The sequence below is a fragment of the Osmia bicornis genome, chromosome 1, assembly GCF_907164935.1.
Source record: "Osmia bicornis bicornis chromosome 1, iOsmBic2.1, whole genome shotgun sequence".
Lineage (NCBI taxonomy): Eukaryota > Metazoa > Arthropoda > Insecta > Hymenoptera > Megachilidae > Osmia > Osmia bicornis.
In genome coordinates, this window is record NC_060216.1 from 13,269,013 (window position 1) to 13,287,992 (window position 18,980).

Genomic DNA, 18,980 nt, shown 5'->3' on the forward strand with positions numbered 1-18,980 from the left:
AATTCATGAATATTTAACATCGTTTTAAAATTACCAATCACAAGTTTTAATCTCATAACGGTGGAAATTATTTTACAAAGAATCTCGAATCAGCCACGAGATTCGTTCAGCGAGATATGCAAAAACAATTCGGAATTTTAATCTCGAAATTTTCATCGGATAGCACGATATTTCGCAACACCCAGTATACTTGCCGTGGTTCAAAAATCAAACGTCGCTCACCCTGACTGGAAATTCTGGATTTCCTTGCACGAACTAACAATCGCTCGAGGCGAATGTGGAAAGAAACAAGGAGAAAGGAGGAGTAGAGGGTGGAGGGGCTGCGACAGGAACTGCAGCTGCATGTCGAGAAGAAATCCTTGAACAACCCTTTCAGTCTACAACTATCCCACTATGAGAACTTTTAATATCTCGTAAAAAGATTCCATAATTCCACTGTCGGCTCTCGTTTCCGCGGTTCCAAAAATCTGCGATACGAGTTAAACGCGATTTCAATTAGCGACTTTTTTTTTTTAATCTGACACTGCGAATACGAAGATTCGATTGTATTCGGAATTTTCGCAGCAGCAAACTAGCATAAATTTTGAAGTGTGATTTAGAAACCTTGTGGCGATGGTTTTTGCTCTAATTAGAACATGTCTGGAGATCTCGGTGGCCGTTTCTGTCGCCGTTTACCATAGCGTAGAGTTACAAGCGGTCCCGAGAAACTTTCGACCGCAAAATCGTGCTGCATATTCATCGGGTAATACGATTTCACAGTTTCGAGCCTCTCGCAGGCAGATTTTAGTCGTCGCCGTATAAATTCGGCCCGGAACATTACTCTAATCCCTGCCATGGAACGGCGAAACTTTTTTTCTAGGACATCGCATACATTCAGACTTTACTTTGACGAGGAAACTCGCGAGAGGATCACACGATACGGTTTCGCATTTGAAAGGGTAACGATCCTCCGGCTATCGAAAAAGTTAGCCCTTCTGTTTGGATTTCTACCCGCCAGAAGGAACACTTCCGCTTCGACTTTTTTCGATGATTGCGGGAAAGAGGGATGGGTTCTTGGGAGAACTGAATTTCATGACAGAACGATGATTGTCATAGATTAAATTAAAGCTTAAAATTTGCTCGAAATTACAGTATAAAAATTCTAAATATTTTAAAATACTAATTATTATAGCTAAAATTAAAGCTTAATTTCTCTTAAACACGCCTATAATAACCCTTCATTAATATTCCAACCGCAACTCCAATAAAACTAATTCAAATCTTCCATCCAATTGAACATTCTAAGCATTGCCCACCATGAAAACGTCACTAAATGTACTCGAAGACCATAGTAAAAGGATTTGTCACGGTTTTAATCACGCTCGGGCTCTCTCGCGATTAACGAATCCACGTAGCGTACCATTCAAGCCAAACGTCCATCTAGGAGATGGAAAATTAAATTTTTAATTACTTCGTTCACGGTTGATCTTCGTGGAGAGTATCCTTGGTAAATATTTTTCCGCGGTATATAAACAACCACGGATCCTTTCAATTTCGCCGGTGAACAAGTGGATTAAACCATAAGCGTTTAATACTGGGTCACGTTCGCGCGATACACGAATTACCACTTAATCAAGCACGTACGTTTACAAATTCCCGAGTATTTCTTTGGAAAAAAATTACATTTTCCTTTGCACCGTTATGTGATAACGTTCGCTGAAACCATTACGTATTCGCAATGCAAAACATCGTAACTGGAATGAACAAAGATACCCGCGGTTCGCCGCATTGGCTTCCTCGTCACGAGGTTCACGGAAAGCGATCTGCATTTTTCAATTTTCCATCGGTCGATACACCTCTCTGCAACGAAAATAAATTCACCGGGAAAACGTGAAATACACCGTTCCCGGTTCCCATCTAGAAATACCTATTCCATCAAATAATCTTTCGTTGCAAGTAATCAGAATGAAGAAATTTTCTTTCTCAGTAACAAACTTTCCAACGGTATGTGCGAGATTCATTTTTCTTGTTTAAATACTAAATAGGATAGGACGAAGAGGATACGGTTGTTTAAGGTAAACACGCAACGAAGCTGGCGTAAATAGCACAGGCAACAACGTTTCAGATGTTTTAGCCCGTTTCGAGTGCACTTTGAAGTGACGGTCCGAGTGCTCCTCCACTTCAGACTCGTTACTTCGCAATGCAACTCTTGGCAACACGCGAGATACGGGCACAGACGACCCGGCGTCGCGACGTATTCTTTGTCTTTGTGCGCGTTCACTAATACCGGTGCGGTCGACGCCTTCTAACAAACGAAGGCACACTAGGAGCTTCGGAGCATTTGTATAGAAATTTTCAGCAAATCTTAAGCTTTAATTTAATGTACTACAGACGCCATTTTGAAATACTTTTCTGTCATGAAAATAACTTTGAACTTTTACATTGGGTATTTGATGAAGTACAGTATCAGTGTTCGTTGCGATCCACAACTACTCGTCTTGTAATAAGAATGTTCAAGGGGCATTTATATGATTCTTTTAAGGAACTTTTAAGCTTTAATTTGAAGTGTCGTAAATGATATTTGGTAATACTTTTCTGTCATGAACTTATATTAGACTTCGGACCTTTCGAATTTAGAAATTTGGAATCTAAGAATTTAATAGTCCTTCTTCTTTTAAGACACCCAAAGAACGTTTATGCAGTAATTTTCCTTATACTTTAAGCTTTAATTTGATATACTGCAGGTGCTATTCCGCAATACTTTTATGTCATGAAACCGTCATAGAATCAACTTTCTCCGTCCCTAATTTTCCAGATCCTTACCCAGTCACCTTTACCGCCCGCGAAGCGTTAATAATCCAGTTTCCTAAGAAAAAGAATTGTTAAACTGCTCCTAGGGAATTATTATTCTCTTATATAAACTCACTGTTTACTTTCACATTCTTTTATCATTGCAATGATACTCGACCTTCTGCTAACTGCCAATCATTTGCACGCACGTTTCTATTTTAATTTATCGGCCTATATAATTATATGCACGTATATCTTGTCCGGTTGTTCCCGGAAATAAGTCACTCGAACCAGAAGGGCGTCGCGACGGTAGCGCGTATCAGTCGCGTGCCGTCCACCTATTTCCGGCGTACGAGAGACGGGTTGGGGTCAAAATTAATCTATTTATCAGCACTCCTCCCTACTCCACTTATTATTATTTAAAAAATAATCGTGAAAAATTAGTATTCGAATTTCTGGGTACTTGCACAACCCTGTTAAAGGTCCATCATCGCACCCCCATGGAAACTCTTTCATCCCCCTAATGCATGGAACTTAAATCTTCAGACAAACACGTTAAAAATCGACGTTAATGTTCTTTTACAAAGGGGGCTGAAAAGAGCGACAAACGCGAGTACATCTCTGAGAGTCGAAAACCCACATCCAACAACGTTTGCTCGAACAGTTCTTTCAACCCTTTCTCCCCACGGAGGGTGTATTATCTACCCTTCCGATAGACGCAGAGGCGCCTTTAGCGAGGCACAAGGCTGCTGACTAATGGCGCGCGCTAATTGTACCGCCTGCGAGAAAGGCTTAGAGACAGAGGGTGAATACGCTCCTTCTCCATGACTATTAGGACACTTGTAACTTTTCATGATTTGCTTCCTTTTTTTTCTTATAGTTTGAAAAATTGCGGACTCTTATTTCCGGATGATCAGCTTTTAACGAATCTTGTTCCCTGTATCGCGAGTTTATTACCCAAGGAAGTTTTCTAATTTTCCCCTCTGGCGAGCAACGTTAACGTCTTGCTGTATGTTACGCAACTTTTGACCAACGAGAAATACTTTTTCACCGTGAAAAGCAAGATTTAATTAGCTCCGTGCTTATTAAGAAGTTCTTTTAATTAATGATATTGTGTCCTAAATTATTAGAAGATTTTTTCTTTTGAAATCTTTTAACGGATCAGATTAGAGCTTGTGTCATCTGTTCTCTTTGGAAATTCTACGTATCCCTTACGTATAACCTGGCACACAGTTCGCCGATCAATTGTCATTCTACGAAGGAAACTCTACGACACATATAGGTAGAAGCCCATCTCTCTCCTGGAAGTATTATAAAATTATTCATCAGATCGTATTGATCGGTTCGTGGTACATGGCTGGAACTTGTATGAAATTATACTTCTCAAGACGAGCCACGAATAATCTTCTGATAGAAGAAATTTTAAATATTGAATGTTCAAAGATACCTCAGGAATTTCTAAGCCAACAGTCTTTCCGTTCGTTGAAGCTGCATTTCATGGCATAAAAGTACAATTAAATGGTATTTATAGTAAGTCAAATTAAAGCTTAAAGTGTGCTGAAACAATAATTTACTGTGAGAGAAATAATAATTAAGAGAAAAAGAATTATAAAATTAACACATGTCGAATGTAAAAACTTACAAAGCGTAAAGTCTAATGAGAATTCATAACAGAAAAGTATTACAAAAGTATTAAATTTTAACAAAAATAACTATACAAATGCTCCCTGAATATTTTTAATAAGAAATGGCTGATTGCCACGCGCAATAAATCACGAAGCACAGTAAAATTCGTGTAACATACATCTAAAATTAAATTATATTTCAAAAAAACAAAAGAACATTTTAATCGAGTTTTCAAGTTACGCAACAGAGGTATCCCCGTAAAGAATTTGATACCTTTACCCGACGCGATAAAGTCACATGTACCAGGTGAATCTCTAATTATTCTTTGCACCGTATGAATATCAGACCGCCATAAAAATGCACGGCAATTTCCCCGAGTGAATGTAAAAAGTGGTACTGGTGTACCGCAAACTCTGCTTTATGTCAGATTAAAACGAATTTTCTTTGTTTTACTTAAAAGCGAGGAAACGAATTCTAGCGGTTATGTTAAATGAAAAAATAATATAGCTCTTACGCGAATTATTTCAAATCTACTCTACTTTCTTTAATTTGCGCAAACGTTGGAAGGGAACCGTCGCTGAATGTAAAAAATCGCGAAATGAATTTTTTCATTTTTCACTTGGAAAATTTTTTAATTCACGAGAAATGTCTTGCTATTTGAAACTTTGAAAATAAACCGAAAGAGCAGGGAACAAACGTCGGGTAAGGTGGAGTAATAGAATCGAAGAGGAAGGGTCGTTTCCGTCCGACGATCGTGACGTTATCGCGACGGTATTAACTCGAATCGAGCTTCCGTTAGGTCGAACCGCAATCAGCTACAACGAGCAAAGTCGACGGAGCGTAATCTTTCTCCAGGTCCCTTCCCCTTTACCTCAAAAACCCCCGCCATTATGCACTGGCAGATGCAAGAAAGATAGCAGGACACGTCCAGGACAGAAACGATGAAGGTTCCAGGTCGAGAAAGTCATATCTATCTAAGGTATCTGGCTACCTATCCGCTGGACATCTTCAATTCTGACCAAGGATTGTATTTTCCTAAAGCACGATCTGTCAGGGACCAGCCAACCAGACGAATCGAATGTCCGCTCTTTTCTAAAGGCACCCACACACGTACACACATAGAGCAGGACATGTGGTACTGGCATCGACTGTCGGACTTATGGCTAGACGAACAATGAGCATGTCCACGCTAGAGTACTACGATTTGTTTTCTACCATTCTTGGATGGTTTTGTGTGGTAATGGACGGTTTAAAAAGGATTGGCTGTATGGGGCTTTTCGAACAGTAGGGATGGGGGATGAAAGATTTTAGTTTAAAGGATTTTATTTTCGGCTCTTCTATTTTTGGATACTCTACTTGGAAATATTCAGATTTTGGATTATTCTACATACTTTAGAATATTTAAACTTTCAGCTGTTCTACTTTAAAATATTCAAACTTCCGAATATCCCGCCTTGGAATATTCAATCTTGGATTATTCTACCATTCAAATATTCCACCTTGCAGTCCTTAATTACTTAACACTTTCCCGCAGCCGTTCAGAGGAAAGGAATCACCGGAAACGCGGCATAGGGTAAAAAGTCACCGCTTTTCCTTCGTCCCCGGAAATTGTCCGATACCGGATGAAGCACGAGTGATAGAACCGATATCCACGCAATCGTTTGCTACCATCGAACAATTCATTGTCACGGACGAATCCTTCGTCAAAGTTCAATTTAACCGAAACTCTCCTCCATATATTTCCTTCTTTTTTTTTCTCTCTCTCTCTCTTTCTCCCTCTCTCTATTGATCGTAGAGTTGGTCCGGATGTTGGTTCCGCTGTAATTTCGTCGAGAACGACTTGCTAGATGTTTCAAGTTTCCGGTGAACTTTTCCTCGACCGTACTCGTACTTTCACGAATGGGACAGTTTGCATTTTTCCAATGAACTACACGCATTCGAAACAGGATATTAAAAAGCATTAAAGAACGGTTCTTGGTCGGTTATTAAATTTGAAAAGTAGCTTCGAAAGTTCCTGGTATAATCCCGGCAGTTCCTTGAAAAGTTTCTCTATGAAATCTTGATTAACAAGCTTGGAATGAATTATTTGCGACGATTTTAACGATTAAAGAGCCTTTCTTTCAACGAAATTAATCCTCTTTTATTTTATCCAAAATTGACATCGCGTCTCGTCACCGAAGAATCAAATTTTCACGACATTCGTACCGGTGAATTTCTTTTCCTCCATCGTTTAAAAATTTTTCATCTTTGTAAAATATTAAGTAGATCTAGGTTGGTTGAAGCGATGTTTTTTGTTTCCGTTTAAACCACGACGCGAGCGTGTACGCGTTTTATCGTAGATGAGAAAAGGAACGATTTTTCCTGAAAGCAGAAGACCAACCGGGGAAAAGTCGAGTGGGCAAGAGCCGGAAGTCACTTTGCTGGATGAGCCAGTTTTCTTGAAAATAAAAAGAACCAGGCATCGTGGAAGGCCATGGGAGGGAAATGAGAAGTTAGTCAGCAAGTTTCAGTCGCCGCAGGTGCGGTAAACAATCCCTATTTCATTTTAATTCCAACAGTAGAACAAAATTCTTGCTTCTCCGTGGATATCCTGTTGTTTCTTTTCCTTATAAAATTGCAATTACTAAAGATAATAATGGCGCGTTTATACAGTGATTTAGAGCACACTTTTAGCTTCAATTTGATGTGCCATAAGTGGTATTTTCAATTACTTTTACGTCATGAAATTAAATTAGAGTGCCTACGTTGTGGATTTTAGACATCTTGTATGCCAACAATCTAGCGGTGTCCTTTTTTAATTAATAACTTTGTTAATGTTAAGAATATTAAGGTTGCATTTACATAGTAGGTGAGAGAAAATCTTAACCATTAATTTGATATATTACAAGTACAATTTTGAGATATTTTTCTGTCATGAATTCTTGTCAGAACCTTCAACTTTCAAATTTTTATAATTGGTACATGAACAATCTAATGGTCTTCTATTTTAATTCATAATTTTGCTAATATAAAGAATCATAAAGGCGCACTTGTATCGAAATTTTCAACACATTTCACGTTTTAATTTGATATACCATAAGTCATGTTTCAAAATACTTTTCACTCATGAAATTGCGTCCAAGTTTCATTTACCCAAATCTCTGTTTGATTTCAAACATAACGGGAATATGTAGTTCTGTCAATAACAGAAAGTACACTCGAATAAAATAATACATATGAAATGACGTCATTCGATTGAAATACTTGAAAATTGTTGCCATTGTTCAATCCAAAGAGCTATTTAATTTTAATAACGTACCTCGCTGCTGAGAGCTCATTATGAGAAATGTGGCGTAAACACGCATGTTCAATACTTGTATTATCATTTTCGAAAATTCAATGTAATACCCAAGAAAATATTCAAAATGGCCACTGGGTTAAAATTTCATTGTACAATATTATGCTCGTACGTTCAAATAATATCAATAACTACTTGTTATTGCAAAATTGTTGTAAAACACCAAAGTATCAATTAATTCGTGTTCGCCACTGGAAATTATTGCAAATCAATCACTTGTTTTCCATCAATTATTCTCAAAAATATTCCAATTTATTCTGTAATTACTTTCGCCATCTCTGATGCAACAATTTTCAGGAATATTTTATTTTGAAATATCCAATACTTTTAAAAGGATCAGTGAACAGTAAATATGGAAATTTCATGAAAACCACTTTGTCCGGCAATTTCAATCGTTGACAAGCAATAAACGAGAAGGAAAAGATAGCGAAATCAAGCCACGAAGAATGTTCAGCTTCTTTTATTGTTCAAAGCACTTTCTGCATTACGTGACGGCAGTATTGTAAATAAAGGAAAAGGAACTGATAACCAATTCCCTTGGTTCAGGAAAACTTGCTGCTGTTAAAAGGGATTACTTTTGCATTTCAAGTTCACTGTCCTCAGAAGAGTATCATCACTCAAGATATTTTCTATGGAGCTTCCTTCGAGATAGAAGACCAGTTGGACGGAAACCGGCTCCCGATGAAAGACGAACAAAACAGGGCGAAAAAGAAAAATTGAAATAAAAACTTACAAGGATTTTTTATAACTTTTGAATTTGAGAATTTGAGAGTTTTAGAAGTTGGGAATTTAGAAATTTAAAAATTTTGAAATCCTCGAATTTTGGAACTTAAAAATTTTTATTTGAGCACAAAGAATATTTTCTCTCAGTGTCTTCTAAAAAGTTTATTTTGAGTATGTGAGCCCTATAGAGCCACAGGTGGCTACGTCTGGATTAGATGTTAATTACGAAGCACAATAAAAAATAAAATAAAGCGAGCTCAGAGCAATTAAGCCAGCTTACTTCTGCTTAATTAACGACGATCGAATATTTTCAAGTCTATCGGATCCGTTCGAGGAAAACTTTATCGGAACTTTGCGAAAGGTATTCAGGTCACTTTAATAAAACCAACTTATCGTTACCATCTGAACAAATTACTGCTCTTTTAAAAAGTGTCTTCATTACTAAAGTTGATATCTTATGAATGTTTAACAATAATCTTTTCACTGATTAAGAGGGAAAATGCATTACTAAGTTGGGATATTTTTCTAACAATAAGAAATAATAATTTTTTTATTAATTACGATTATATTAAAATTGAGAATAATTTGATATAGATATACTTGTAACAATAGGAACAATTAGAATATTTTTATTAATTATTTAAAATTGATGGGTATCAATATTTTTTGTGATTCCCTAGATGTTCCAATAAATATGCACAAATGTACTCTAATCGCTAGTGTGTTAGATACACAGTGTAAACGTGCAGATTGCGTTTATGAAGGAGTCACAACTGTGACCTAAACTATTTACCAATTTAGAAGTTGGGTAATGGGGTCGGCCAAGTCCTGTTGCATTGCTTTAAATACAGAAGCGATTCTGAACATTCCTCCAGGCACGTTTATCAAAACACTAGAAACTAGCTTTTAATTCAAATTTACATTTCGTGTTTCTACGAAATTTTTTAGTAACTCCATTATCCTAGTATCTATTATAGTTTTATCTTGGTCCTTGTGTTTATTAGTTATTATCTAGATTTTAGGATTTACTACAGGTATTGTCTAGGTCCTATTGTCTACTATAGTTATTACTCAGATCCTAGTTACTATAGGTATCTAGTATCTATTATAATTATTGCCTAGGTCCTAGGATCTATTGCAATTAATATCTAAGTTCGAGGATCCATTATAGCTATTATCTAGGTTCTTATTGTCTGCGCCTTAGAATCTATTATACTTGTTATATAGTGCCCTAATATCTATTATAGTTGTTATCCTAATATCTAGTACAGATATTGCCTAGATCCTAGTATCTACTATAATTGTCATCAAGATCATAGGTGCTAGTATCTGGCTTCTAATACATACTATACCTATTACCCAGGATCCAATCCAATATTCATATCATCACTACCATCTCCAATTTCATTTACCACCCACTCACTATGAATGATCATCCCGTACTATGATTCAGGCATCGTTCACTGATGAATGACTTGCCAATCGATTGATACCTTTTTCCTATTACATTGTTTTGGTACACCCAGTGTATGGATGTTAGGTAGAGGCGGCATAAAGTACACACGAGGAGAGCGCATAGAAGGTAGCGGCAAGTTTTTACGCGGCCAGCCCGAGTGAATGACCGGTCAGAGCCACCTCTCGTTCTCTCAATTCTCGCTCTCTTTCTCTTTCTCTCAAGCAATGGGAGAGAGATTGAACGAGAGAAACACGGCTAGATAGAAGCGACCGATGCAGCCAGTCGACTGCAACGTGGCTGGCCACGCAGACTGATGCATTAGGCAACTTTTAAGGCCCCCTTTCAAATTGACCACTTTCTAGTTTAAGGCTGCTCTCAGACCCATTACAGCTACGCTACTGTCTAGGACCATTAAAATCTTCTTTCGTCTATTTTGGAAAAATCTTCTACTTCGAATTGTTCGTTAAAATCGTAGAATTTTGAAGTTTTTGGATTGAAAAATTTTACTATCTTAACAGTTTAGGAATTTAGAATTTTAGATTTAAGAAATTTTTAATTTTGGAATTCTAAATTTGTTGAAACTTTTATATCAAAGAATAGTTGAAGAAGGAAATAGAGGTAGCACGTACCAGACAAATCGTTCTCTTTTCTGTCGTTTTGACCGCAGTCATAAGTCCACGCCTGCACTCTTCAGTGAATAAAAAAAGAATGGAAGAAAAGCGTGAAACGATCGAATCGTCGATGAATTTCCGCGTGTACTCGATTCCAGAGCTTGGCTCTGGAATATAATGCCACCTCGTTAATCCTTTCATCCCTGTGAAACGAGAGCTGAAATTTGTGTCCCTTTTTCTCCCCGACAGATCGAAGGGTGATTGATACGTAATATTCGGATATCGAGTTACCGCGTTCTCTACCCCTATATTTCTATCTTTTTTCTCACTCAGAATCAGTATTGTCCTGCTGAAAATCGACAGATTTTATAATCGGGACTGCATATTTTAGGGAATTAAAGGGTTCTTGGTATTAAGGATCTAACTTTTAAAAATTCAAAAATTCAATTTCCAATATTCCAAAATGAAACAAGTTCCAAGTCCCCCTTCCAAACTCCTAATTACACTTTAAATCTCCCTCCCAAAATTTCACTTTTTCCCCTCAGCACCTCATCTACCAAACAATAATTAAAATTTCAATTTGAGAATCCTTCATTAAACCCCGCAACCCCAGCGAGGTATTGTTTTGCTATTTCAATGTTTCTCTCAGCGTCCCATTCCCATTTTTCTTTTTTTCTGTTGCACATTTGCGGAGCATCCATCTGTCGGATCCAGTTTCCCAGTATCCTTTAGACAGCGGGAGGATCGGCCAGGACGTTTCGGCATTATTAAAATCTTTTAGGCAGCGACACATATTTCGCGTCTCGTTTGTTTTCCCCGTCGCATGCTGACTCGTTGCTTCATTGTTCGAATTTCACCGAGGACAATCTCGTCCTGCCTTCGGCTAATCGTTCGTGAAAAAATTTTTCTGCAAATGGAATTTTTGATAGATGATGATCCTTCCTTTTTTCCCCTATCTTGGGAGCAATTTCCTGAAGATCATCAACTGGTTTACGATCTTTTTTGCTGGATCGCATCAATCATCGTAAAAGCAAGAGACAATTTTGCAAAGCAAGCAACAAATGAAAAGTGAAGGGAAAATGCGAACTCAGCGACCACGTGTTCCATTCTGCGTTACAGTTTGTTTTTCCAGCGATGCAGAAACTGCCGAAAGCTGCTCTTTTAGTTTGTTTAAATCAGTGTCTTTCTGGCTACCGGATGTAACACGTGTATCATTTTTCGAACTCGTGTTACAAAACATTCTTGTTTCACAACTGAAAAATATTGCAAAATTTATCACCTATGAGGTGGTATCAAATTAAAGACTGAAGTTTAATCAAAATTTCTACATAAAATATTTAACACAAGATGACTAATTGCGATGTAATCTCTTAATTTTGAATTACCACAATTATTTTCATAATTAATTTCAGTAAGAAAAAAATTCATTTATCTCTGTATTCTTATTATCGTACTCGCACCAAGAACTGAAATGTGTATTCAGTAAACACAGAGTTCAGTGTGCTTAACAGTAAGATAATTTTTCTTGCATGTTTTTACGTATGAAGTCTTGATACATATCTTATAAACGTTGTTTCTTCGTGGTTTTAATTACATGCAAGCCAGACCTTTGCTTGCAATCTAAAACATTTTATGATATTAGCTTTAATATTTTGTCTGATATGTACAATATTTAAACTAACATTTGGTATCTTGAATAATTTAAAAAAATAGGAATATGGAATACTCTGGTGTTTCAGGATATGGGATCCGACTACTTACATATTAACCTGATAATGGGTTATCTATAGCATCGGTGCTTATGCATGATAATCGTGTTATCGGATCATCCGGATAATACGATTACACCTACCATTCGGATAAATACAGGTACCTGTAACTTCCAGGTATGTAGCGTAATTCCGAAAATCTGATAAAGTCAAAAATTTCAAATTTTCAATCCATCATTCAAAATGGAAAAAATTTTAACAAAGCTAGATGAAACTTCCAATATTTCCAAATGGAATCGAATTTACAAACCAGCAGACTTTTGACATTTAAAAAAAATGTGTAAAAATTATTTTTTTTGTAGTCTAAAAAATGTATGTCTAATAAATTTAGACAGATAGTGTAATAGTATTAGTATAATAGTATTTAATATCTTTCTAATTTCACCTAGTACCTAATATTTTTTTAATTTCTTTACCATCCAATATATTTTTAGTTTCTTTTGTTATCTAATATTTTTTTACTTTCTTTTAATTATCCGCCAGTGACCTTCTGTTACGCAAAGTGTTAATATTTTTTATTTTTCATTTCATTTTATTTCGCAATTTGCATATCTTTTGAAATTTCCATAGTCTAGTCTAGCATCGTACTCTACTGCATTACCAAAACAACATATTTTTGATCCTCTTCTTATCTTGTCCTCATTGTCGTCAAAAATAACACTGCATGCCAGAGGGTAGAAAAAGGTAAAGGGATGAGGGGACTCAATTAGCTCCGCGGAAAACTTTCGTCGTGGGATTACGACGTCAACAACGTCCTTCTTGCCCAACGAAATTGCAGCTCGTCGAAAAGGCACTCTCCCAGACACCCCCGGTTTCCAGGAAGTTTCTCTGGCGCCATGGCGCCTCTATGATCCGATAGCAATTTTACAGAATCCGTGTCTTAATTTTCATACGTGAAACGACAGCACGTGTCCAGCACAATTTCAATTATTACATCGTACTGTTAGACAGTTTTTTGTCTTTTGCTTTGTGCAATTCCGTTTGCAATCGTTGAACGGTTGATTGACTATCGGTTCGAAAAAAAAAATGATTTCGCTGCGGTTTCCCAGCACTGTGAGCTAATTACACTGACGCAACTATGTATAGCCTGCGTGTAAATCGTTTGTCGGCGATCTACAATGCACGTATCGCGAGCAGAAGGGAAAGTCTTTCGATCGATTTCACTGTCAAAAGGTTTCCACGTTTCCCACGACTGCTTGTATACGTAATTAATTACCAGGCTCATTTTCTCTTTAGTATGCGGCAGGGGGTGATGATTATAAAAATCGTGGTGCAATGAGAGATAACATTTTATTATGTTGTATTGTATCTTTTATAAGTATAATTATTAGGGTGTAGGATAAAAAGAACGCGTTATATTGGGTAGACAGGGTAATCGAAGGGTTAAATTTGTCCATCCGATCGATAGATGGATAAACAATACTTTCTTCCCTCGTCTTCCATAAATTTTTCAGGAAGAAGATTCCGGTTAGTTTTATAAATATGCATGTCATTTCGGCTGACACAGATTGGTAATAATTCAATTTATCTGGGAATTCATTTCTGCAGGGTCGTAGTTATGTCTGTAAATACCAAACCCTGGAATATCGTTAAAGCGATGCTATCGGATCCACGAAAAGGGACTGTTTTCAAGGGAACGAAGAATAATTTCATTTTGGAGAATTAAATTTGTAACCGTTGCTTGTTCAAGTTAATCAAATATTCTTCTTGCAAATATTATACAAATGGTAATGAAAGAATATCAGAAATGAACTTAATTAAAAATATCACAATTTGAAAATTCGAAAAAAATTATCACAATTATTTCTCGAAGTTGCGAGCCCCAGGGCTAATGTCGAAATTATTGAAAATATTTAATTGGGACACGTGTATTTTATATTTGTCATGTATTTTAAAACTTGATATCATAAAAGTTAATTAATTGCACAGTATTTTAAAAGTATTCAAACGCATGGCCCGATGCTAGCGCCGGTCCTGACAATAATAATTAACAATTGAATGAAGTTAAATTTTACCTGTATGCGTTCGACAATTGGGTCATTAAAAATACTTACAATCTTTTTTTATTTTTCATTACGTTCTCATTTCTGGGATTAACAAAAAAAGGCAAGTATCGTGATAAAATCGAAATTGTCTCGCGTTAGAATTTCAGATAACCGGCTTTAAAACGACCCGAAAGCTTGCAGATTCGAAGTGAAATAGCGTAATCTAGATCACTCAATCATTCGTTATCGAGCCATCCCCATAGGCTCTCTTTTTATTTTTTTTATTTTTAAACGTTCCACTCACCTGGTCGACGATCTCCGTTAGGTCATGCAGACTTATGTTGTAAATGGCGTTCCTGAAAAAAAAAGAAAGAAAATAGAACGTTAAGTGTTACATCGTAAATCCTTCCCTATCTCTAACAACAAGGGATAAGCATTAGTAATTACGAGAAACAGAAGACTGAGAAATTGAGAAAAATAAAAGAAGGGAAGAAAATGTATGGTTTCTAGAAAAAATTAGAAAATTGTTAGGAAAAATCAGTAGATTAAATTGCAAATTAGAAAAATCTTAGAAAAAATACATTTTCCTTTATATAATTATTCATTTTCCTTTCAACAAATTTCTAAACTAGAAATATATATATTTTTTAAATTAAAACAAATCATGCAACAAAGGGTTAATTGTAAATTATACAATTTAAAATGCATCATTTCATCAACAATAGAAAGTTAAAATTTCTCAATGAATGACTGAAAAAATTCTCATTGTCTTTTAATTTTACGTGAGAGAGTTTGATTATTGTCTCTGTTAACACTGATGTATAATTTTCCTTTCTCATGAAAATTCTTAACTATCTCGATGCTTCATCGTGAGCAAATAACATTTTCACAGATATTATGTTTCCGCGATGCCCTTAATTCACCTGGCAATATTTATTTAATCTTTCATCGTCAAATTAGCGACAGAGAAAACTCCTGTTCCTTTAATTGAGATTCATGCAATTGAATCTCATTAAACGCAAGTGTATTTACCGCTAAATTTCCGCTGAAACAGTTCCAATTCAGCGTGTTCAAGATTTAGATCCACTAATTAACTGACCAAAGAGCTGAGCCGGTTATTGTTACATCGGTTAACCGAGCAATTATCTGACGTGGTAATAACACTAATACTAATCGCGATTAGATCCACCACTTGATATTGCAATCCAGTTCTAAAATTTTAGGATTTTAGTACTTTAGATCTTTTGAATTGGAAAATTTCAAAATTTCAAAATTTCAGAATTTCAGAATTACAAAATCCCAAAACTCTGAATTTATTCCACCTTAGAAAACAAATCTACCTTACTCCAATGTCTGCTAGTAGAATATGTTTTCTGATGGTTGTACACATGGATCGATGGAAGGACTCATGTAAAATTAAAGAGGACACGTCATAAGGGGTTGCTGCCTCGTAATCGAGGGAGTGATTCGTGGGGAAGTTTCGAGGGTCACGATGACCATCTGCTAACAAAGAATAGAATCACGTAATAATTACCTGGCGCCAATCAGGATGGAAGTGGACGCGCGCTCCAGGAGCTTGAAGTGCTCCACGTGGCTCTCGTTTCCTAGGAACCGCTGGCCAACCACATCCCCTGGAACAAACAAAAGGACGAACTCCTTCAGAAACTTCTGGAAAAACTTTGGATCAACACGAACGGGTCGCTGTGTGCCGCAACCGTTAAATACTACCCTTTGCGCACGCGATATCGCGTGAACGAATTTTTGTCGGTGTGTGACCCCACGTGATATCGCCTGAGCGAACTTATTTTTAAAAATTCAAATTTTTTTTATACGCGAATGCAACGGACGTCTTTGAAGTCATAAATTGTCGTCGTTCAATGGCGAGTACTCTTCGGGAACATCTCGAAAAGTGTCGAACGCAGATCCTTGCCAACTTTCAAAGAATGACTGGTACCATCGGATGAGCACCGATGAATGCTCTCCCTTCTCCCTGAGCGGAGGCTTTATTGCGGTCGCGGATGAAAAAGCATAACCGTGAGGAATAAAGAGAACACGAGGAGAAGGAGAAACATCGAAGGGTGGCTCGTAAAATGTTGTAGGGAAAAAGGGAGCTGACACAAAGTAGACGTAGCTTTATCGTCTTTTGAAAATACTAAGAGACGCTTCTTTTCCGTTTTTTTTCTAGGTCATCCCTTAGGTAGAAAGGAGATCTAAGTATTGAAAAGTTGGTTTGAAAAGTTGAAACTCTGGCACAATTTCATGACAGAAAAGTTTCTCAAAATAAGACTTACGACGTATCAAATTAAAACTCAAAGTTTCCTTGAAATAACCATGTCAATGCCCCGGGAATATCTTTAATACAAAATGGCTGGTCGTGAATCGCAACGGACAATGTTCCATAGCGAATGGTAATGCACTGTTTGTTTCAACAAAGCACCAGTCATTTTGTATTAAAGATATCAATGAGACATTTATGTCATTGTTTTCGATAAACTTTAAGCTTTAATTTAACATATCAGAAGTGCCATTTAGAAAATCTCTTCTGTCATGAAATTGCATTAGACTTCAGATCCTCCGAAATCGAATGAATATTTCCTCCCCGAAAATCCCGCAATTCTCTTGAACACTATGGCGAATTTACACGAGCCCGTATCCCGAAGAACCGGCACGTATGCAGGTGGAAACTGTTGAAACTTTCTAAGCCATTTGCAAGCGGCTGGTATCCTCCTTCGTCACGGCATACCTCGCCTCTGTTAATTTCGCCACCGTTGTTCTTTACGAGCGACCGATGCATATGGATGCACAGCTTGCCTACCTTTGCCATTCTGCAACATACAAACACACACTGTGTTCTGGCACGCGCCACGCCGCTTACAACGTAATTTCTTATTCGCGAGGCGTTAGGCACGCGACCGATACGGATACCCATCGATCTCGCCCATAGGAATAACGCCATTCGGTGTCTTAATTCAATTTTCAACGCGCGATCAAACTCTGCATACCGGAAACGACAGCACCGATTTGTCCGATCAGTTTGACAGCTACTTGTCAATCAATTCAATTGCTTTCCACGATTTGGCTTGATTTTGACCCATGAAGAAAGGCAGACCAATTTTGAATCTTTGCTCAGTGGAATTTAATTATTAAACAAAATATACTTATTTAATTTTTATTCACAATTACCATTAAGATTTAAAAAATGAAAATAATATTAAAAAAATTAAATTATGATTTGGGCCCTCTCCATGGTCCGCCGTCCGAGGATTAATCGAATAGCAAGTTACATCTACCTTAAAAGGATCTCCAATAAAAGGATGATACTTTATCGCAAAGTTTTTCAGGATATCCTATTTACAAGCTTCCTGTGTTTCGTAAAATTTACTAAAAATTAAAAGTTGCTTCGAAAGTTTTGCTAAAAGTGCGAAGTTGCGAAATGGAAGCGAGCTACTTAAATTTAAGCGAGCGAAACGAAAGATAGTGATTACAATGGCAACGTTGACATTAGAAGGTCTCCTCTATCGCATGGAAAGGGTGCATTGCACTTGGGATCGGAAATTTACCGTAACTAACGGTACACCCGGTACTCTTGCACTTGTAACCGGTACCTTGAACCAGGGAAATTTTATTCTTCCCATTGAGGAATCGTTCCACATATTTTTTATACAGTTTAATTCACGCGTTTGCGACAGAGAAATAAGAGGATTTTAAGCGTGTTGACAATACGACGTGTAAATTATAGCTATTGTTATAGCGATAAGGTAAGTCACCTAACTTGTACGAATAAGCGGACACAGTAGCCTAAAAGTAATGGACACTTTGCACGCAGCCGCGTTTTATAATTCATGCTAAGTTAACCCTGTTTTCAAGCAGGAAATTTCACAAACCTTATCTATTATATTCATGAAAATTATAAATAATTTCAAGCTCCTAATACAAGGATTTTCCTATGTTCTAATCCTGATCTATTATTTTCACCAGATTATAAATAATTTAAAGTATCTAATATGGGAATTTCTAATTAAATAGAGGATTACATTTGTGTTAGGAGACTCGTAGCGCAAAGACCATCAGCTTCCCAACTTTTTCTCTCCCTTTTCCTGTGTATTCTCCGAAGTTGGAAAAGCGTAATATAAAAAACGAGTGGAAAGCTCAAGGGAGGCTTGAAACGCGTCTGGAACACCGATCGTGAATGAACGAACAGACTCGTGTTTCGCTGATACCATGGATGGAGAAAAAAGAGCTGTCGGGAACTGTTAAACGAAAAGTCATCGCGTTTACATGGTTCAGAACAACGCTTGTTTTTTTTTTTCTCTTTTTAAAATATTTAGCAAAGCTCGTGTAACGCTTTGAAAGTTTCGCCTGGTACTAGCTATTCCAAAGTTTAATCCGCTCAGTTGACATTTTCTTCGTTCTTGTTGCAAACTGGCTTTGTTATACATCCATCGGATGTAAATGAGAATTTTTTGGAAAATGTTCAATATGGTTTTTTTCATAAAACTTTAAACTTTAAATTAATGGGTCACAGGTAATATTTTCAGCTATTTTTCTGTCATAATATCGTTTTAGAATTTTACCTTTAAAAATTTGTCATTTGGCAAACACTAAATATCTAACAATTTTCTTTTTTTAATAACTTTATCAATATTAAATATATTAAGGGTGCATTTGTGTAATAATTTTCAGTAAACTTTAAGCTTTAATTTT

At 36.7% G+C, this 18,980-nt stretch overlaps 1 protein-coding gene across 2 annotated transcripts in view; it reads right to left on the reverse strand.

The window, feature by feature from the left end:
- The window catches only part of LOC114872807 (semaphorin-1A-like), a 125,139-nt gene that overhangs the window by 54,813 nt on the left and 51,346 nt on the right, over nt 1-18,980 (reverse strand). For both annotated transcript variants that reach the window (XM_029180418.2, XM_029180417.2), the window contains exons 3-4: nt 15,811-15,907; nt 14,581-14,632 (exon numbers count right to left, since the gene is read on the reverse strand). In XM_029180418.2, the coding sequence (XP_029036251.1) occupies nt 14,581-14,632; nt 15,811-15,907 (149 nt within the window). The remainder of the gene's footprint in view (nt 1-14,580; nt 14,633-15,810; nt 15,908-18,980) is intronic.